The sequence below is a fragment of the Electrophorus electricus genome, chromosome 25 (genome assembly GCF_013358815.1).
Source record: "Electrophorus electricus isolate fEleEle1 chromosome 25, fEleEle1.pri, whole genome shotgun sequence".
NCBI classification, from domain to species: Eukaryota; Metazoa; Chordata; class Actinopteri; order Gymnotiformes; family Gymnotidae; genus Electrophorus; species Electrophorus electricus.
The window spans coordinates 9832549-9854694 of record NC_049559.1 but is presented as its reverse complement, the minus strand read 5'-3'; the positions used below and the strand labels follow the sequence as shown (position 1 = coordinate 9854694).

Here is a 22146-nt window from a genome sequence, read left to right as displayed (position 1 = left end):
TGTACCTGGGTGGGTAGTTGAACAATATTATTCCATGTGTGCTGAAGGCTGAGTAATTTTATTAGTTCAAATGTATGACTTCTTAATTAAAGTCAGATTAGATTTAATTCACAGAGTTATCAGATCAAATCGTATTTATATAGTACTTTTTACAACAGATGTCACAAAGCAACTTTACAAATGTCCAAGTCTAAGCCCCCAGTGAGCAAGCCAAGGACAACAGTGGCAAGAAAAAATTCTCTAGAGCATGAGGAAGAAATTTTGAAAGGAACCAAGACTCAAAGGGGGAGCCCCCATCCTTCTCTCGCCGACAATGGTCACCACAATAATCACAATTTAAAGAGAAAAACAAATAAAAAATGAAAAAAAAAAAAAAGCAATTAATGTCTAGCTCAACTTTCTAGAGGTCCTAGTCTTGTCCCGGGGTGTGCATGTGTCAGAGACACATCCCGCAAGAGAATGTTCATTAAGGGCAACAGAGGTTTTTTTAGTCCAAAAAAAAAGAATAGTTCAAAGTCGTTAGAATGAGGACATAGATGACAACGAAGACATTACGTTAAACAAGCAAGATACTGTAAGACTTAGGTTCACTGAAGCACGAGCCTGCGCTGTACTGCTATACCTGTCCGTCTCTGCCTTTGTCGCTGTATAATTTGCATCCTGATCCCATCAACTGGTTTCAGGCCAGGAGCTAAGGGAAAACAGCAATAGGTGCTCGCCAAGGTCCTGGAAAAAGACACAAGGTAAAATATATAATGTTTTTACAACCTTCGAATGTTCTTTATAATGATCAGCGGGTTCGGATCAATGTTGTTTTGGGTATCCCCTTCTGGATATTTAAAATGTTTTATTAAGTGTGGGATTTAATGTGAGGATCTACCCATCAGCAAAACATGCAGAAATTCCACATTCTTAAATGGCGTGTCTTGTAAACCAAATAAACAGAGAGAAAAACGGGTCAAAAACTAAACATGTAAACTGCTACTCATAAAGCACAGAGTGGTGATCGGAAGAACGCATGCTATTCACTCTAGCTCATTTATTCAAAGCAGTAGAGATAGTTCGCTATACAAGCTAATCTTCAGTGAGCATGTGTTTTGATACATGAATTCTTAGAGAGCGGTAACGTTAATTTGCTCAATCTAGGTAGCTTCGTAAATAAAGTCACCACAATTTACAAGTTTTAATCAACGTTATGTCACTTTTTACTAAAAAGGCGTAGGTTATATCCCATGTCACGATTTGATATCCTGCCGCTTGCGTAACGTCGCTCGCGCTGCATAACACCCGCATCTGACTGCTATTTTGTATCTTTACAGTAGCTTTGTTCAAACTTGTCTGCGCATTGCATTAACAAAAAAAACTTTGTCGGGCACAAAGCAAATAATAAAGACAGGCATGTAGTGAGAGGGAAGGAATGTGCAATGTATAGTGCCAGGACAAGGTCTATGTGCCACTATGAGATTTAAGACAAAAGATAATGCATTTGTTAATTGAAGGCATACATCAGCCTTTGAATGTAAATTATTTAAGCACAAATGCAAAAATTACATGCATTCAGTGGACTGTTCCATTATTCACAGTCCTCACATAAACGTATTATTTTTTATTCATTTTATGGACCGTTTCATTGAGACAAACAATAATAAATGTAGTGCATTTATGTTCCTAAAGAATTCTGATGGTGCCATTTTTACAACTGTGATACAGATAATTCATCAGAAAGTGAACAGAATACACAAACAGACAAGGACGGTGTCAGAGTTGGTCCCTCCCCGTTTCCATGTTTTCATGTATTTAAAACCTGTCGTGTTGCTTTTGTCTTGGCTGTTCACTCAATGAATGAACGGATGTGTGTTTGGGTGTGTTTGAAAAGCCCGTCTGTTTTTCCTTACCTCCGTGTGTTATTTCATAGTCTGTTATAGCTTGCTTCCCCTGTTTGCCTTCGTGTGCTTTGGTTTAGTTCATCATGTATCCTAGAACTCTACGTGTTGGCTAAATAACCCTGGACCGTCATAACGACTGAATCTGGATTTCCCATTAATAAATCTCGCTCTTCTCCACACATGGGTCCGCCTCCTTACCGCTCACCGTTACAGACAGAGTATACCAACTGAAGAAGTGCTTTACTTGAAGGGTCTTTCCTCATAAAGAGGAACTAACACTTGTACACACCTGTCACTTAAAACTACAGATGATCATAGAATGCCAGCTATAGATACAAGAACACAAGGTAGTGCCATAAATATGCCAACACCTGAAACATGAAAACCTCACTCAGAAATGGCACTTGAACAGGACCTTGATGATTTAATGTAAAACCTTCCTTCATCTTTAAGTGTGTTAAATTGCAAGTACCTCCAAGAATTTTAAATCGGCCAGCCTAATTGTGATTTGTGGTTTGAACAGAGACATGGGCGAATCACTACAAGACACTTTGATGAAGTGATCAAATGCATGACAGCTCAAGCTAAAGATACTGTAAGATTTAGGTTCACTGAAGCACGAGCCTGCGCTGTACTGCTATACCTTTCCGATTCCGCCTTTGTCGCTGTATAATTTGCATCCTGATCCCATCAACTGGTTTCAGTCCAGGAGGAAAGGGAAAACAGCAATAGGTGCTCGCCAAGGTCCTGGAAAAAGACACAAGGTAAAATATATAATGTTTTTACAACCTTCGAATGTTCTTTATAATGATCAGCGGGTTCGGATCAACATTGTTTTGGGTATCCCCTTCTGGATATTTAAAATGTTTTATTAAATGTGGGATTTGTGAGGATCTACCCATCAGCAGAACATGCAGAAATTCCACATTCTTAATTGGCGTGTCTTGTAAAGCAAATAAACAGAAAGAGAGAAAAACGCGTCAAAAAGTAAACATGTAAACTGCTACGCATAAAGCACAGAGAGTGGTGATCCGGAAGAACGCATGCTATTCACTCTAGCTCATTTAATCCAAGCAGTAGAGATAGTTCGCTATACAAGCTAATCTTCAGTGAGCATTTGAATTTTGATACATTAATCCTTAGAGAGTTAACGTTAATTTGCTACACCTAGGTAACTTGGTAAATAAAGTCACCACAATTTACAAGTTTTAATCAATGCTATGTTACCTTTTACTAAAAGCGCGTAGTTTATATTCCATGTCACGATTTGATATCCTGCCGCTTACAGAACTCGTCGAACGTCGCTCGGGCGTCTTCTTCGCTCTCAGGCTGTCTCCAAATAGTTTACTGAAACATACCTCAATGTCTGCTATACTTGCTCATCTGGTCGCCATGTGATTCTAGTCAGCTCTGATAATTTGTGAGTGAACAGATTAGCTACAGATTAGACAAAATTAAGTAACGCGAGTAGTAGGCTAAAAGAAATTTGTTCACAGTCTGAGCTATTATTATTTCTACTGGTCAAAGACATTAGAGGATCTTTTGTCAAAACATGAGACATGTTCATACATGGTTGCCAGGTACAGCAATAAAAAAAAAAAAAAAAAAAAAATCCAGTCCAAAGTCTGTCTAAAACCCGCATTTCAGAATCTGAAACTAGCCCAAACTCTAAGGTGTCAGACGTTTGAAGAAAACAGGCAATAAATGGCAAAATAACTCCCAATGTACTACTCTTAAATCTTGTTAGCCTTACTTTTTTTGTGAAGAATTTTGTTTACTATGGTATTATTAGTAGTATTGTTATTGTATCATATTGTTAATTTCAGATCCCCGTCAAGAACATTTAATAGTAACCATATAGTAACCCTACACAAAAAGACTGAATTTGTACTTATTCTTTACTGATTTTCTCCTGTACTCTCCATATTTCTTCAGTTCCTCCCATTTGCTTTCTGTTGACACTTGACTTCAAGTATACATAAAATTTTGACTGTTTGCTAGTTTCTGTCATCTTTTCTTCTACTGTGATTTTGGGACTACTCCTTTCCAAACATTTTTTTTTTTGTTTTACTGCCTTGCTGTGCTGCTTCATTTTGATTTCAGTTTGGATTAAGAACTATTTACAGTCTTAGAACTTGGATCATCATTGTATTTTGCAGACAGCTGCTGGTCATTTGGGAAACAGACTGTTCAACAGCAGCACTGCTAAATGGTAAATCCAGAGAGAACAGGGCAAAATTGATCAGTGGTTCACAATCTGTAATCTGCAGCATCTGTGCGCACTGCAAACAGTAATCCTCAATTCTACTGTCGTCTCTGTTTTTCCAATCTAAAGTATGCATGATTCTCCACTGTTGCTTTGATTTTCTTATGTCTCCTTTGACATGAGAGAAGAAAGGAAGATCATCCATCTTTGGCTTATGTGCATGCAGAACATTGCTTGGTGACAGAAAAACCCTCTAGATATTCAGTACCTCTACCAGTTGGATCTTGGCACCATTACAGTCCAAGAGAAGACTTCTCTTTTTTAAAACAAACAAACAAAAAAAACAAAAAAAAAACAAAAAAAAAATCAAACATGACTTCATCTTGCATATGGTTGTTTTCCTGTACCATCCTGTACCTGGTGGAAAGATGATGTTCCTTACACAGAGGTGTGTTGAAGCCTACCCAGAATCCTTTGCATCTGTACACAGATCATTTTATTAGGATACAGAATCTCTATGATACTTTTTCTAATTAAATGTTTAAACCTATTTTTTTCCTGTAAACACTCTTTATTACCTCATGATAACAGCCAGGTTAGTTTGAGCAGCTCACTTAATAACAGAGCCACGTTAGTTTGAGAGCAGGTTAAACGACGCTATAGAGTTTAACTGTAGAATTTTCTTCACATTAACAATTAAACCTATTATGTTCAAATGCAAACATGCACTTGCAGATGTGTGATGACTTGCACTGCTCTCATTTTGATAATCCAGTGTTGGGGGTATCTGCCTTCTAGTATGAGAATTTAAACAAGGCAAAACGGTGTCTTGGCACTGATCAGTGCAATGGATCCATGCCCAACAGCAATTTGTTTATTATTCTGTTCTTTAAAGAGAAGGAAGTGCATTGTATCTGGTTTGGCTTTGAAATAGACGAAGTTCAGTGATAGGGAAAGGAGAAATAATAGCAGAAACCAGGCAGAAACAGAACCAGAGAGGAAAAAAGAATAAATGAAAAACTAAAGCACTCTCTTCTAAAATCACGAAGTTTATTATTCAGTGACTTTAGTACATTCAGATTGCATGAAAATGCAGAAGAGCTGCTGAGTTTGCCATTAGTATCTCCCACAGAACTGAACAACAGCTCTGTTTTTAATGAGAAATGAAAGTGATAATTCTCTTATCTGAGAAGAGCTTCCTAGTTTGTCCAACATATGCCATCAACATATATTACAATAAGATCAACAAAAAGAACCTGTGATGATGGCATCATGGGACAAGGAGAGATGTTTTCCAATGGGCCATATGCTGAGGAGTAGTTTATTAGTTTACTGAATGAGGATTACTAAGGAGTTTTCTCTTTCACCAAGACATGTGGGGGTGGGTTTTATTGTACTCAACCACATGTTTTATTCTGTACTGTGCTTTCAGTCCCCATTTGGTACACTGGCGATAAACAAGACCTCTCATAAAGGGAGGAATAGAGAAAGAAGCAACATTCGAGGATCCATAATTATCCTCCATGAATAACGGAGTATAGTAAAGTGACTGATTTGAGGAGGAAAAATAAAAACCTCAGTTGGAAGAAGGGAAGGACCATGGAACTCCACTCTTTGACCTCAAAATGTGACCTCAATATGACATTTGAGCCTTTTTAGGTTTCAACAAAAGGATCCAACAGTGTGCAACACAGAAAGCAAATGTGACTTTAAGTGGAAAGGCAATAAAATATGATAATACTACTGATGTATTACTTTTACTATTGAAACGCTGTTTTGATCTGTGAGCTATATACAAAAACTCTGAAACCTGTTCTAATATCATCAGTGAAATAATTTATTGTTGGTCCAAAGCACTGATGTAGTGACTCAGCCCCTTTTAATATGCATGACGATCATACACAGGGGACCCTGGGTTCTATGAATTTGTAGTTTGATTTTATCTTTTTTTTTTTTTTTTTTTAATAGGTTCTTTGTGTACTTAAGTACAGGTCACCTGAATGTATAGAATATTAGAAACAAAACTATAATCACCGACCGTAAAGAGTTGTTATGCATGATACAAGAGATTTCTTTAAATAAAGTTCACAGTATTTCTTAATAACAGTAATATAAAGTGAGTGCAAACACACAGAATCTCACCCAGTACCAAGAGCTACATTATGGTCAAATAATGTGGCTGCACCTTGTAATTATTGCGTTTAGGTGTTTCATCCACGCCCTTATAAAGTCAAGAACTCTGCCTACTGGAATGCAAAGTACATACAGTCAAGTGTGATGAAAGAGGGCTGTTTTGGAATGCTTTTCACAGAATGGGCTAGATGTCTTATTTACAGTAAAGAGTCTTGTTAATGCCACAGCATACAAAGACAATTAAAACAATTATATGCTTCCATTGTGGTCATACTTTTAAGAAGGCCCTTTCCTGTTCCAGCACTGGGCTCTTGCTTAACTCTGCCAGTGTGAGGATATGATATTTTTAACTGAAGTTGTGCTTTTTACCAGTTAAGCAACAGGTTTTGGCAGATACTGTTTTACTATTTAAATAGAATTATCTGCAAACGACTGCTCTGCCTCTATTGGCAGAGCACCAACTCTCAAGCCATGCTTACACCAACTAACACCAGCTCTCAAGCCATGCTTGCCCATTCTAAGGTTCAGTTAAACATTAACTGATGAAATTCGGTGTATGTGACTAAAATTTCAGCATCAGTTATTTATATTAAAATGTTTGAATGTAGTGCAATGATTGACTAAAATCAGAGGCAGTTTAGACTCACCAAGTTAAGCATATTTATTTCTCGAAACAAAAAAGGACTTCGATAAACAAATTAAGATTTGATTGAACTGGCAGAAAGAGGTCCCACTCTCCATTCTGACATAGACTGACATAAATATAGACAATACATAAAATGTTGCAGAGCATCTTAAAAAAATGACATACAGGTATCAAAGAAAATCACTCATGCTTGCATGTGTAGCAGCTCTGTCCTGCCTCCCCCTTAAGCCTGGGTAACTTTAAACCCAGTACAAAATGGGTGAAAGATTGCATACATTTTTTTGGTTGGTCAGTTGTGTGTGTGTGTGTGTGTGTGTGTGTCTAGCAGCTGTGACCTGCCTCTTTCTGCAGGATGGCTTCTTCAGTACGCAGGGGGAAGGTATCAATAGTGCTGAAGAGCTCTGCAGCAGTGATGGGGTAGGTGTAGCGCTGCTTGTCCACTCCTTGCTTATCCAGCAGCACCAAGTTAAAGGAATTCTGAGACAACTGCAGCAGCAGTCTGCCCAACACACCAACACAGCAGAAATCAGTGTTATAGTGCCTATTCGGTACACATTCATTAACAATAAGTGTTCATGGGTTCATGCTGGTGGGTATGACTCTTTGCTAAGACAAAGATGTTTGGAAAGCCTGAGTGTGCCAATGTGACAGGCCACGTGACCACTTACACTTGAAGTTACGGTTACTTCAGTTATTGACAAATTGAAGAAGGTTTGTGAAGAAAGTATCAGGGTTTCTTGTTTTCTGCTGTTGCTTGCTACTTGAATAGCTTGCAGCCTGATGACGTTTCTGTTCATGAGCTTCAATATTTTCACTGGTATTTTCTTAGAGTGTTGTTTAGGAATGTTAATTTAGGTTGTTGGGGTATACCTGAGTTGTAGGGCCAGTCCAGGAGGGATGAGGCGGTGTCGAATGCGGCCTAGCTGAGCTGGATACATTCCCACTAGCTCAATCACAGTCACGTGTCTTAAATCCAAACCACACTGAGCATGCTGCAATGTCACATACATTTACACATTAATTAATTAATCAGATTTTAGAACATGCTGTTCCATGGTTCCAGTGGCCTATTTCAAGAATTCCCTCATTTGAAAAACAGGGCAGTTTATGTTTTGGTGTTTTATGTCTATTTATATGTCAGTTTATTCATAGGTGTTTGCATAAACACTATGCATTAGTGCATTTAGAGTATAAATGTGTATATATGCAACTTGTCTATGAACTGCTCTATGGTCAAAATAGGTAATTCATTTAAAGAGGCCAATAAAGGTTAAACCAGCATACACAGGGTGCAAGACTCTGGTACAGTCAGTCACCTGATGTCACATTACCAGTCTCTGGCAGAGAGGGATTACATTTTACTACTGGCTGTACAGTCTAGGGTTATCTGCTTGGTATAACTATAGAGTAGGAGTACTTCATAAAGTGACCACTTTTAAAGCTTGCTTGGATCTACTTGATCAGGGTGTGTGAGAAGAAATGTTACCTGTAAATTAGATACTTGGAATCTATAGTAATGGTTGGCAGCTGTTGGGGCAGAGATTATAAGGAGGCGACGTTTCTCATAGAACTGGTCCAGTAATTCAGCTGCTGATCGCACTCCAACATTAATACTCATAGCTGTAATAAATACAAACAAACAGAAACTTGGGTCTTGGGTGTCCTGTCCTATGTTATTGAGACTCACTGCACAATGCTTTACTAAGCATCAAGATCATGACAAACCCCAAAGCAACAAAAGAGTGTTTTGAAGGGTGAAGTAGAAATTTTACTTGTCTTGATCCCAACACAAGCAAGAAATGATACAAAGGCCTTTTAAAAGCTTTGTAGCAGTGTGATTGGCTATCGCACAATGTTATTCATTTCTCAATGCCATGAAGGTATGAAATTCCACACATTTTTCAATTCTTATCATGTGCTTCATACAGAGCCCCCCATGAATCACTACAAAGATTTGAGAATACAATCCCAAGTCATGCGTTACTATTTCACCCCTCTGTTGTCATGGCTCTCATTGTGCCCATGTCATATATTTTTGTTTTTGTTTTGTTATGGTTCTGTCTCCTCCCTATCATGGGCTCTGTTCTTTCCTTCCCTGATTTTCCTGAACTGAGTTTTCTCCTGATTAACCTGTGTATTTATTCCCAATGTTTTCCTGTCTCTTGTTGTCAGGCATTTTCCTTAAAATTTCCCTAGTGACTTTCTGAATCATGTTTTTGTCTTCTATGTTTTTGTTTTCTAACTGTCTGTCTTGATAAATGTTCTGGAATTATGTCCAATAAACACGATTCACGTTTGCATTGACACCTGCTTCTCAAGCCCCACAGTCAAGAAGACAATGAGTGAATGATGGCCCAATGTGTTTCTATTAATGAGATGAAAGTCTGGCTGTTTCTCTACAGGAAGAGGAGCCTCATTGTTGCTGCACAGGAAGACGTAACTTATGTTCATAAAGGGCTTGAGGAGCTGAGCCTCTGGCACTTTGAAAAAGTTGGTGTTACATTATCTGGGATTAAAATTTTCTCTTGCACCTGTGAAAGGAGATCTCTGCACAGAGGGAGGGGCCACAGCAGCTGGATTACCTCAACTATTTAGTGCTATTCTGATCAATTCAGGGCTATCAGAATAAGTGATGGCCCTTCTTCTCACAACCTGGCCAGAGTTAAGGAAATCAAAGCCAATGGCCAGTTTAGAGAAAATAACAAGGGCCACTGAGTATTCTCAGTAAATACATATGCATTTGCTTTCGCAAAGTGGTCGCAGACCTGTTTCACCACTTCCTTGTGCAGTCACCATTCTTCATGTTCCATGTCATCATTTGTAGCTTCTGAGACTGCAAGTCTTAATGTGGTAATGCCCCTTTGGACAAGAATGTAATGGCTTCCAGAAAAGGAAGAAAACGTTTCAGTGCCAAGACAACCACTAGGAGTTCCAGATGATTTATGTGGGCACATTGTAGGCATAAGCTCCACACCCCATTCACTGCTCTGTTTTCATGGATCGCACCCCAGCCCAAGAGGGATGCATGTGATATGACCATTTTCCTTAACAAAGATGTTACCTCTCATTACAAAGGCCAGCTGTTTCTACTGGTGTTATGCCAGAACACAACCCACTGAAACCAGGACACAGCAGCAGCGATGATGCAATTGGCTCAGCCTAAGAGAGGAGGGGCACCCAATGCTGAAACTCCCAGATCTGGAGGCAGACAAACTTGGCTGTTATCACTACAAGACACTTTGATGAAGTGATCAAATGCATGACAGCAGCTCAAGCTAAAGACAAAATTAATAAAGGCTATTAAGGGTCTTGAAAAATCATATCTTCACTGGCAAATTGAAATTGTGGTGTCTCCAGTTTGGCTTATTGCCTCGTTTCAGGTGGCCACTGACAGTGTATAAGGTCCCAATTACAGAAGAGGAGAGGCTGGAGAGGATTTTGAATAACTCTGTAAGGAAATGGCTAGGGGTTCCATGTTGTTTAAGTAGTATAGCATGGTATGGGAGAGGAATACTGGAGCTATAATTGATAAACATAGTTGAGGAATTTAAATGAGCTAAGGAAAGTCGCAAGATTTTGTTAGGATTGAATAATGTGGTGATAAATCAGCAACACTAGTGACATAAACAGGGAGGTGTAATTCATGAATGGTGGTGCAGTTAGCTAAGAGCTTATTAGGATTAGGTTACTTTAGTAAGATTTTGAAAAATCGCTACTTTTGAAAATGGGCTTTGGATCTCTGTTAAAGAGATCCAAAGCTCTAATAAAACTCGGAGGCACATTTCAAATATTCACTGAATGAGTTACATACAAGTATTAATTGTATTTTATGAATTTCAAATGTCTGTACTTTTCTTGGGGGTAGCCATAAAATATGAATAAATAGAGTTGTTAGCTTGGTGTTAAAATAAACTGCCCAATAGCATTCAGCCAAGGATTCACTGCCACAAAATCAATTTGATGCAGGGGTGTCTAATCACGCTCCTGCAGATGTACCATCCTGCTCTTTATGTACAACCTAAATCTAGCATGCTTGGTCTTGCTAATACAAGCTTTCAGGGGCATGTGAACTCAGCAAATCTGTTGGTATAAACTATCCAGAGTGGCAGAGCTCCAGGACCAGGACTCTGTTATTGCTGGACTTAGCCTTGTATTTAATCCAGCTATTTATATACTGTACATTACTGTCAATTGAGCTATTTTGGGGGAGGGTACAGCAAAACCTAAATTTCAATTTCAGTATGTTTCATTGACACTAGCCTAAAGTATAGCAAGATGTTTTACATAGTGGTTTCACATGGCAGTTTTTCAAGTTAGAGTTTGTCACCAGCCTCCATCTTTTAATCTTGTTTGAATCCAATGCACAAGAGAAAGACTTTAGACTGACTTTGTAATAAATGAAACTTCATATCCCAGCTGTTCCATTTACTCACAGATCAAGTTTTTGTAAAATATATTACAAGTGTTTTAGATTTCAATTTTTTTCAAGAACAGGAAACAGTAAACTTTAAAACAATTCCACCCACAGCCTTTCATTTAACACATGGCGATTTCTCTATAATCACTTTTAAAACAGACCTTCAGGACTTAGGGCCATGACGACCTGATGCTGAATGAAGAAGAAAACCAGTCACGCATTTATTTCTATGCAAGTACAACTCTTTGATTTCCTTCATGTTCTTTAGGGAACATATATATATATATATATATATATATATATATATATATATGTATATATATTATTATTATTATTATTATCTCCTGGATTTAACTACGCAAATAGGTAAGAGCCTCCCATTGGATAATTACTGCATGGGTGTTTGTTTCTAAAAAAGTTTTTTAATCCTAACTGATGCAGCGAGTAGCTTCTCATTTGTTAAACAATCATGTCGAAAGGCATCCTGTGGTCATGGAAAAGATGCTAATCTGTTTCAGAAGGGTCACATTATTGGCATGCATCAAGTAGAGAAAACATTTAAGGAGATTGCTCAAAACTTCTAAATTCGGGTTAAGAACTGTCCAACATATTATTAAAAAGTGGAAGGATGCTGGGGAAACATCATCTTCGGGGAAGGAATGTGGTGGGAAAATTTTTTGAATGATCGGGATATGGTGATCACTTAAATGTGTGGTGAAATCAAATCATAGAAAAACAGTAGAACTCAGGGATATGTTTAATAGTGAAAGTAAGAGCATTCCCACACACGCAATGTGAAGGGAACTCAAGGGATTGGGACTAAACAGCTGTGTAGGCATAAGAAAACCACTTGTCAGTGAGGCTAACCGGCAAAAACGGCTTCAATTTGCTAGGGAGCATAAAGATTGGACTCTGGAGCAATGGAAGAAGGTCATGTGGTCTGATGAGTCCAGATTTACCCTGTTCTAGAGTGATGGGCGCATCAGGGTAAGAAGAGAGGCGGCTGAAGTGATGCATCCATCATGCCTAGTGCCTACCGTACAAGCCTGTGGGGGCAGTGCTATGATCTGGGGTTGCTGCAGTTGGTCAGGTCTAGGTTCAGCAATGTTATGTGCCCAAAGAATGAGGTCAGCTGACTACCTGAATATACTGAATGACCAGGTTATTCCATCAATGGATTTTCTTTCTTCCCTGATGGCACGGGCATATTCCAAGATGACAATGCCAGGATTCGTCAGGCTCAAATTGTGAAAGAGTGGTTCAGGGAGCATGAGACATAATTTTCACACATGGATTGGGCACCACAGAGTCCAGACCTGAACCCCATTGAGAATCTTTGGCATGTGCTGGAGAAGACTTTGCGCAGTGGTCCAAATCTCCCATCATCAGTATAAGATCTTGGGGGGAAAATTAATGCAACTCTGGACAGAAATAAATGTTGCGACATTGCAGAAGCTTGTGGAAACAATACCACAGCAAATGCGTGCCATAATCAAAGCTAAAGGTGGTCCAACGAAATATTGTGTGAGACCTTTTTTTTGGCCAGGCAGTATGTGTGTGTGTGCGTGTGTGTGTGTGTGTGTGTGTGTGTGTGTGTGTGTGTGTGTGTGTGTGTGTGTGTGTGTGTGTGTGTGTGTGTGATTATTTGATTTTATCTAATATTGAGATTTTGATGAGAGCTGAGATGTTTTTGTCCATTTAGAAAATTCTTTTTACACTCCTATCCTATCTAAGTTCAGATCCAAAGTAAAAGAAAAATGTTGTAATTATTTTTTATATGGGTCTTTTGTAGGGTTTTGGTGATAACATGGACAGATGTATTTGGACTATGAGGAAATGTCACCTTGCCACAGCTTTCATCATGTTCACATGTCTGGGAATCTTGTTTTCTCCAATATACAATCTGTTTTCCAGTCAAACAGTGATCTCGCCAAAGCCAAGGGCAGCCATTCAAAAGCCGTACACATTTTCCACTCTACCATGCCCAAAATCTAGATCAAACAACAGCATAACACCCATTAAAGGCACTAGATATTTAATGGTGTCTGCTTTCCTAACGTATGAGGCAGATGGGCAGATAAACATCCTTACAATAATGAACAGGACTCATTTTGAGTCATTTACTTGCATAATTTGTTGTGACAAACACGGCCTCGAAATATCGGCTGTATTATTGGACAAGCACAGTGATCACTTCGGGTTCCCTTTTGTAACCACTGACGCTTTCTGTAGTGTAGAATCAACGTGCAATGCCACACATGTAACCATATCAAGACCAGAGAACCTTCTTGATACTCAGAGTCACATGTATTTGCCAATACACAAATATATGATACACAACAGGAAATTTGATGTGGACTTCACACTGTGTATTTCTTGCTTGTTTGGAGGGTATAATAATGTTCTTCAGTTAGTGCAGACAATAGAAACATATAAGCTTCTTGGGGTTGAGAGAGTAGTCATCTACAAAACCCACTCTGGCCCCGAACTTGAGAAAGTTTTGCAGAGCTACAAGGAAGAAGGCACGCTAGAAATTATCCCTTGGCCCATCCATCACTTCCTGGAACCCTCTAAGGGCTGGAACTACGAGCTGCACTCAGGGGAGGTACATTACTATGGACAGCAAGCCACATTAAACGACTGCATCCATAGGAACAGGCAAAGGTCCCGGTATGTGCTGCTAAATGACGCTGACGAGATCATCATGCCATACCAACATGCGTCACTGCGTCAACTCATGGAAGAGCTTCAGGGTCAACAACCGGATGTGGCGACTTTCATCTTCCAAACCCATGTCTTCTCCAAAAATGTGGCGAATGGAAGTGCCAGGTTTGACCTTCCTCAGTGGAGGCACGTGCCTGGCATCAACATCTTGAGGCACATCCACAGAGAGCCCATACGCTGGTTTGTCAACAACCCCAGCAAGATGATTGTCAACCCGAGGAAAGTGGTGCAGACGTCTGTTCACCATGTGGTCAAAAGCAGTGGTAGAACACTCCATGTGCCTAATAATTTGGCTATCGTCTTACACACCGCAAAACCACAGCAGCCTGATCTGACTTTTGAGAAACTGATTATGGACAGGAAGATATGGGAATTTGCTGAAAGGCTGATACCAAATGTAAACAAAATCCTTCAGAAATCTGGGCTTTTGAATTAGAAGTTGCCAAAGATTAAAATGATTTGCAAGTATTCAGTCTGGTCCCTTTACTTAAGTTATCCAGTATTCTTTTTGTTCATTCTTTTCCCTCTAGATTATGTTTTCAGTTTTAAATTGTTCAATTTCATTATTGAAAATTCAGAAAGCAATTATAAGTATAACAATCTGTGGAGGGTTATGTCGAGAGTTTAGGCAGAGAGTGTTTCAGGCTTGGTTGACTGAGGCAGGTTAGCAGTAGGCTAGCGCTTACGTACATGCACAGCTGGTCTCAAGGCCGGACCATTCCATGTTAAACTGGCAAACTCGGGCAGCACTTCCCCTCAGCTCATAACCTCCCAGGCAACGGAATTCACATGTTGCTCCATAGTTATCTCCTGCACTGTCACACTTCATCCAGCCGTTATCAGGCACTGAGAGGGGAGTGCAGCGGCGCACTGTAACACACACACACACAAGCTCACTTGGTCAATAATAATTATTCAGACATGTATATAAATGTTTTTTGAAGACCACATGGTTTAGCTGACCAGCACCAATAAGAAGCTGTTTAAATTAAAACTGACTGATTATACTCCATTGTCTTGTGTTTCAATATATGTAACATTGTGATCATTTCAAGCAATGCTAAAGTTTATTTAATCTAATGTGATCAAATGGCCTGAAATCTATAAAAATTCCTCTTTTCACACAACACAGTTTCACTCAAGTGAAAGAGCATTATAGACTTTTAAAGGAATTATCTCAGTTAATTCAATGTCTTTGCAAAAACCGAAGGAATCAGCAATCTACTGCCCTGCAAAGTTTAGTTCCAACACTATGGGCAATAATATTTATGTTATATATGGAAAGTCTGGATTAACTGGAATTAGTATTAAACAAGTTTTGATTTAAACTTGTTGGATGGGCATCCATGCTGTAGGCCATGACCCACCTAGCTTAGACTGTCCATACAGAAAGCAAAACAGAGCGACTGTGTACGTACAACTCACCTCTGACTCGGACATTGAATCTACAGGTGGCTTTGTTTCCAGCCCGGTCGAAGACGCTGTAGGCCTGTTTGTGGTTTCCCTCTGGAAAGTGTGTACCTGGAGGCTTCCCCTTCAGAATTACACTGTTCAGAACAAATGTACTGATGGTTACATAGGACATTTAATTAACTGAGGATGAAAGAGTTGCTTAAAAATTAACCAACAATAAAATAATAAATCTAGTTTACCTTTATTATCCAAATAGGACATTTAGTCATTGGTCAGAAAGAAAACACACACAAATACACACACAAAACAACAGCCACAACAAAATACACATTTGCTATGTACCAATAACATTTTACTATCCCATCAATTCCTTCTTAGCTATCCTTATTCTTACACATATGTGCACACAAACATGTGAGCCACATTCTAAAATCAGATTTGGAAGATGTGTTTGTTATTGCTTAAAGAATGTTATGAGCACAAAGAACAGCTAAGTCCATAGGGTTTTGCAATGCATTCAGTTCTCACTATTGAATATACTATATTGAATATAGTTGTATCTCCCCACTGCAGTAATTTCCTCCCCTGGCACATTTTAGATCTAGTTTAAAGTGACTGAGGATGTAGTACAGCTTACTTGGGACAAGGTCAGCCAAGGTCAGTATATAGTTGAGTGTGATATGCTTTACTCCCATGGTCCTTGTAGAAAAGGCAGACAGGAGTGACCATGCCTGGCCTTGAACCTAGACAGCAAACATGTGCTCTGAGCACCAGACCAGTCCAGCGTACACCCAACCCTGAACCAAGGTCACACCCTTACCCCACACCTAGGGAATCATAATGGGTGTCCGTCCGTCCGTCTATCCATCCATCCACCCGCACACAGCAAGGGAGTTTCCTTTGTACATAGATACACTCCTGACCAGCCCAGAGCACTATCCTACTTCTATCATCCAGGACCTCACTCAGTGACCACACCAGTTGGGGAACGTGTGCTCTGATCTGCAGAACAAAGAGCCACAGCTCACAGCACCATCATACTGCTGTCACTTTTTTTGAGGGTGCATGACATTCAACTGGCATGAAGAGTTGAGTTTACCACAAACAAACTGCTCATATTCCTCCAGGTATGCTCCATACCTGGATTTTATTCCAACAGCACAGGGTACAAGGCAGGTACCAAAGTGCAATGCAGAAACAACGAACCTAGAAATAATATTATAAGGCTTTAAAGCCAGACAGACATTACACAACATTCAACCTATAGGTAGAACTCCCTTTTCTCTCCTAACTGTGCTTAAATATGATATGTTCTACCCATTATTGAGTCTGGGCTGTACCATTTCAGCTTACTTTGCAGGCTAAATGTTCTTGTCTCCTGCTTCATCTTTAGTAAAAAAAAAAAAGAAAAAAGTAAGTAAGTAAAAAGCAACTAAAACATCAGTGGGGATCAGGTCAGGTTTGTTTAGTATGTGTGACAAAAAGATACACTGACTCTGTGAGTATGCCATCTGCTGTATCTTTGCCCTCTGGTGTGTCCCATATCACCTTGGCACTCAGCTTTCCTGGCTCTGCTGTTCGCTCTTTCACAGTCGGACACTTAATGGTGGGAGGATCGACATCTGCAAGAATGAACACCTCCTGAATTCTTTTGCTGTGACACATCCTTATTCACACATATCAAATATACAGCACGTGGGCCAGGACCCGCCCTATTATACTTCAATTTCAGCTCACCAAATTAATCACAATTTTTTTTTTTCGAATTTAAATGATCTTGTTGACAGTAACTGAAACATTTACATTACCGTCCAAAAAGAACAGTATCTTTTATAATATTAGTGGCTAATAAACCCTGGGCCAGGTAATAGGCAACTGACAATATGTTCACTGTGTTCAAAATTATTTTTAGCTTTTCTTTTTTGGTAATGAACTGTAGAACTAAAATCCGATTGCTGTGGCATATAATATGCCAATCAAATATATACTTCAAATATCAATTGTAGGTTTGTAGATTGTTTGTAGTTTATTCTGCACAACACTGTCAGTCCAAATGGCTAATGAGCACTTATTGTACAGAGAACAACCGTGTGCGTGCTCAATAATTAGTCTCCTCGTCTTCATGGACCATGTGCTTTGTGATGTAGTGTGTTGGATGGGGTTTTGGTGTAAATGTGTGTTAGGTGTATTTTTATGTGGATAAGCTCTATCTAAATATAAGATGTATACTCAAGACGCATGAAATAGCTCAGTGGTTAAGGTACTTGACTTGTAATCAGAAGGCTGCTGGTTCAAGCTCCAGTGCTGCCAAGTTGCCACTATTGGGCCCCTGAGCAAGGCCCTTAACCCTCAACTGCTCAAGTTGTACTCAGTCATAATTGCAAGTCACTTTGGATAAAAGCGTCAACTAAATGCCTGTAATGTAAATGAAATGACCAAGTATAATGTGTCCTATTACCTGAATTGAATTTTACATCCCTGCTTTATCTCTTCCATGAGTCGACAATAACCTAAAGCTGTGTGTACTTTGTTTGGGTTTCTGCACTTCGTAATTATTTCACTCACCCAGACACACGCTCCGGCCCCCACTCCATGTCCTGCTGCTCTGACATGTGGCACTGCGATCTCCCTGAAGTGTGTACCCGGGCGAGCAGAAGAACTGACAGCGGGAGTTAAAGTACGAGCCATCTGAACACTTGTAACCCCCGTTAGATGGCATAACCAGCTTTGGACAGCGCACCTCTGCAAACACACACCATTCACCGCAATTCAGCAATCACCAAACACACACCATTCACCTCAGGTCAGCAATCACCAAATATACACCATTCACTGCAGTTCAGCAGTCAACAAACTGGTAATCACTCTACTAGCATAGTGAAAGTATACTGCAATTTTGTGCCTATAGACAGTATTTCAGAATCTGTCTGTTTTGTAGAGTGTAGAGATTTCCTATATTTGAGGTACTGTTTTTGCCTTCCACATAGTTAGTTTATTGCTATGGCCTTACAAAAAGCTCATGAAATTTCACGATCAGCTTCAGTTTCCCCTTACAGTGTATCGTATACAATACTGTATGCCTATAGAGGCATTTTATTGCCAATCACAAATGTATAGAAAGTGAAAATGTAGAGAACAGTAGCACATATTCTTCTTATTAGTTGCCTTTTATGTGACGATTACTGAGCCTGCAATAGATACACAACCATAAGGTGCACGACTATGCAGTGTGAAGGTTTCTCTTTGGATGCATGAGGCTGACCTCTGCAGGTGTATTTGCCTGACCACTGTTTGCTGGCCATGCACAACACTTCACTGCTGCCATGCAGCTCGTAGCCTCTCGTGCAGTGGATCTTGCAGCGAGCGCCCAGCACATTCTTAAAGCGCTCGCCACGTGGTGCCTGGCAACTCACATGACCGTGCTTTACCTTGACTGGAGCACACCAAGGCACACCTGCAGAAGAGACAGGTTGTAGCACATAGGTGAACATGAACATGCACACATATGCATCCCACGCCCTTAACCCCCCCAGTCAACTAAAACAGATGGACCGCAAACTGTAGATAGTCTCAGACGTACCTTGACAAGTGGCTAACAGTTAGCCTTTGGTGTGGCCATAGGTAGAAGAAGAGCAATAAGAACTGAAAGTGGAACAGCCAATGTAGCAAAGAGAGTAATCAAGAAGAGAGCTGCACAAAGAGACAGGGAATGGTTTTGCATTTGCGTTCACCTGTGTATCGTATGTCCTCATCATCGCCATAGGGCCAGTATCCCGACCCTGGAAAACAGAGGAGAGCAATAGAGAGCCAGAGACGGCCTGAATTGCCACAGAATCAAAGAGTTCGCTGGGGCCTGTTAAAGGCTGAATCTCTGATTCGAGCATATTGGGCAATTCCAGTAAAGGCCAGTCAGAAATGTCTGAAACTGGTGAACTTGTTTCTGGTTCTGCAGCAATGAAAGATTTTGAAGCGCAACAGCAAAGCAACAAGACTAAAGCTACTGAAACATGCATAATAATAATAATAATAATAATAATAACATTCCAGTTACTAAATCATGGTGCAGGGAAAGTAAAAGTTATTGCATTCAAAATAGAATGTGTAGCCACTCATAAACCTGCAGAAGTGGGCATGATTCATTACAGAATCCAGGCTAGCACTTCCAAACCTCTGTGAGGGGAAAAAACCTTCGACATGTTGATGAAAATCATGTTTGAAGTTTGTTGTTTCAGTCAACATGTAATTTTCTCTTCCATTTGTACAGTTCAAGATAAACATAAACGGTCTCCAGTGGAACCAGATTTTTATGTCTGTTCCATGTGTTCTGTGGTGCATACCTACTGTACAATAAAAACAAGCAATCTGGAATCAGGTGAACTGTTATAATAAAAGTAAACTACATTACCCATGATCCCCTCTTGGCTTTTTACCATCAGTAATTTTCTATCAACCAGAGTCAAATCCAGCATTACAAAAGCATCTCCCTCTCTCTCTGTTCTGTGTTGACAGTAGGATGGCAGATTACAAATCAAGTCACAAAGTAAAATATTTCTAGACAATAATTGTGACTAAGTGGCTTCTACTTCTCTCTCCCTTACACACACACACACACACACACGTTTCTGTGAGGGAAGATAACATAAAATTAGGCCTTCCAGAACACACACACACACGTGTGTGTGTGTGTAAACAAACTGGAGTTTGTGCTCTGTGGTCTATTCCATTCTGTTGACCTCAGCAAAATCTCTCTCTCCTCTCTCTCTCTCTCTCTCTCTCTCTCTCTCTCTCTCTCTCTCTCTCTCTCTCTCTCTCTCTCTCTCACACAAACTCCTGTGTGTCGGAGTTTTCCATTCACAGCAGACCTTGCTGGCTCAGTAATATGCATTTCTGCCGCCACCTATTTGGCCTGATGGAGCACTAACATTTTATTCAAGTCCGTCCAATGCATTTGTATAACATTTCAGCATGTTAACCCCTCTTAGCTCCTAAACATACTATGGTATACAATTCACTCATTTATGTACATTTATGCGGTACATGCTGCTACATTTCAAATCATAAATTCCTATGCATTTAACTTCTATCAAGCTGTGTTCTAACAGTGTCTGCTGATTGCCAATGCAATATAGATCACAAATAATCATACAGGCTTCAGACTGTGGATAAAATACAGCAGATTGTACTGAAGGAGCATCTGCAGTAATATTATAAATATTCTCGTCTCAGGACAACACAATAACCCCCCATCCACCCACCCACCCCCACACACAAATACAGTTTCAATGCCAAGACTTGGCAGATTATGTTTATTCTGTTAATGTAATTCTGACTGATTCTTGGAACATGTGTTCATGTTCAACCTGTGTAATACCTGTAATGTGTACCTACTGTCTGCTGCATGGCTGCTGCAGCCCATATACAGAAACACTTTAGCGCATCACACAATTACCCATTAAGAGAACAGTGCATTTGTTTCTTGACTTCCAATTATTGTGCAAAATAAAATGCTCCTTAAAACATGCATAAAAATGAATCCCTCTGTGAAATTCATTGAAATGACTAAACATTGTGGTATTATGACATATTACCAGAACAGCATGTCCTGTAACATACAGGATGGCTGGCTTACACTGGCTACTTCTCCCATCCCTCCCACGTCTCCCTCTTATACTGGGAAGCTGCATTCTGAGCTGTCATCACTTAGACAGGCAAGTCCAAATAAGCGAAGACACAAATAAGCGAAGACACTTAGACATTAGACAGGCAAGTCCAAATAAGCGAATTTGGCATCTATCTCAAACCATTCTTCCTGCCTTAACTCAGTAATCCTGTTCAGCGTTACCTTGCACTGAATTTATCGTTCTGCGTTTAAAGTGCACAGTTGAGCGAACCGCTTTGTATGACGTCATCTTCCTGTCCCTCTTAATAATCCATCACAGCCGTTTCAGAATTCAGAATGGACCGTTTGTACGCAAAAGTAGAAACATGCAAATGCTTTCAGTATGCTCATCCGCTCCTGGGCCACCAATCGGTTTCCTGTCACGATCTACTATCCCGATTCGAAGTTTCATTATTTATTTCTCTCTCGACATAACCGTGCTGTACTCACATACTACTGCTATAATTGGCTACAAAGATATACAAAACTTAACCCGTACTAAACAGATTACTCCTAGTCAATAGTAGCATTGTAACCGACTGGCGGCAGTGATTAGCAGGATAAAGGGGTACAGTATCCTTTTTCCATTCCCTGATATATTAGTTGGCAGGCGAATAAGGTCGCAGCGTAACGCGCACCCGCTTCGCTCCCTCCCAGCCTGCCCCCTGTCCACGTAAACATTCTCGGATTTAAAATCGCCTGCCACATGAGGCACAAATTCAAGGAATAAAAGCGTTCCTCACATTCACATACTACATAAACTTGCACAATGTTCGACGTCTGGACGCCAGTCCGCAAACTCGGCCCATTCAAGATTTGAGCGCAGAGCACAGAACATGAGGGAGATTGACGTTTCTTACCGTCATACGCGAGACTGCGGGAAAGCTGAAGTCCTACGAGCACATACACATACAGCCAGTTGTCCATCTTAAAGTCTACAGGAGTTGGGAGACCTCCGGCGCATTCCTCATCCTTCAAAGCCCGCCTCCTCTTAGAAACACGAGAGCTCTTCATCCCGTGCGGGTTTGGACACGGCCTGACGCGTGGTTTGGTGGAGACAAG

The 22146-nt window shown here is 40.0% G+C and overlaps 3 protein-coding genes across 11 annotated transcripts in view; 1 reads left to right on the top strand and 2 right to left on the bottom strand.

The window, feature by feature from the left end:
* Positions 1-2618, bottom strand: part of LOC113590769 (NADP-dependent malic enzyme, mitochondrial-like) — an 8607-nt gene extending 5989 nt beyond the window's left edge. Inside the window, exons 1-2 of one of the 2 annotated variants that reach the window (XM_035522937.1) lie at positions 2530-2618; positions 623-726 (exon numbers count right to left, since the gene is read on the bottom strand). In XM_035522937.1, the coding sequence (XP_035378830.1) occupies positions 623-670 (48 nt within the window). In that variant the 5' untranslated portion in view covers positions 671-726; positions 2530-2618. Of the gene's footprint in view, positions 1-622; positions 727-1895; positions 2086-2529 lie in introns of those variants that run through there. The other variant, XM_035522938.1, reaches the window with a different exon arrangement.
* LOC113590768 lies at positions 2574-14480 on the top strand. Of its 5 annotated transcripts, XM_035522932.1 has the most exons (4): positions 8502-9361; positions 10252-10321; positions 11448-11519; positions 13081-14480. In XM_035522932.1, the coding sequence occupies exons 3-4, from the start codon at positions 11478-11480 to the stop codon at positions 14446-14448; spliced, it is 1410 nt and encodes a 469-aa protein (XP_035378825.1). In that variant the 5' UTR covers positions 8502-9361; positions 10252-10321; positions 11448-11477; the 3' UTR covers positions 14449-14480. The 5 variants fall into 5 exon arrangements, with proteins under 5 accessions (XP_035378824.1, XP_035378826.1, XP_026886865.2 ...); XM_035522931.1 differs by lacking the exons at positions 8502-9361; positions 10252-10321 and adding an exon at positions 2574-2650; XM_035522933.1 differs by lacking the exons at positions 8502-9361; positions 10252-10321 and adding an exon at positions 2574-2650 and having other exon boundaries at positions 11448-11523.
* Positions 6862-22146, bottom strand: srpx (sushi-repeat containing protein X-linked). Of its 4 annotated transcripts, none has more exons than XM_035522926.1 (10): positions 21945-22146; positions 19157-19204; positions 18688-18879; positions 17991-18167; positions 16921-17047; positions 15438-15559; positions 14703-14882; positions 8358-8491; positions 7742-7863; positions 6862-7370 (listed from the first exon to the last, which is right to left on the bottom strand). In XM_035522926.1, exons 1-10 carry the CDS (start codon positions 22096-22098, stop codon positions 7193-7195), a joined length of 1434 nt encoding a protein of 477 aa, XP_035378819.1. In that variant the 5' UTR covers positions 22099-22146; the 3' UTR covers positions 6862-7192. The 4 variants fall into 4 exon arrangements, with proteins under 4 accessions (XP_035378819.1, XP_035378823.1, XP_035378822.1 ...); XM_035522930.1 differs by lacking the exon at positions 21945-22146 and adding an exon at positions 21055-21927; XM_035522929.1 differs by lacking the exon at positions 21945-22146 and adding an exon at positions 21268-21927.

What these genes read in the sequence shown, in the direction of transcription:
- LOC113590768 (XM_035522931.1), top strand. Translation starts at nt 11,478, where the DNA reads ATGCTGAATGAAGAAGAAAACCAGTCACGCATTTATTTCTAT. An exon ending in AGTCACGCATTTATTTCTAT is followed by an intron (nt 11,520 to 13,080) that starts GCAAGTACAACT and finishes GGTCTTTTGTAG; the next exon opens with GGTTTTGGTGATAACATGGA.
- srpx (XM_035522926.1), bottom strand. Translation starts at nt 22,098, where the DNA reads ATGAAGAGCTCTCGTGTTTCTAAGAGGAGGCGGGCTTTGAAGGATGAG. An exon ending in GCAGATGGCATACTCACAGA is followed by an intron (nt 15,560 to 16,920) that starts GTCAGTGTATCT and finishes TGTTCTGAACAG; the next exon opens with TGTAATTCTGAAGGGGAAGC. An exon ending in GGACTGGCCCTACAACTCAG is followed by an intron (nt 7,371 to 7,741) that starts GTATACCCCAAC and finishes TGTGTTGGGCAG; the next exon opens with ACTGCTGCTGCAGTTGTCTC.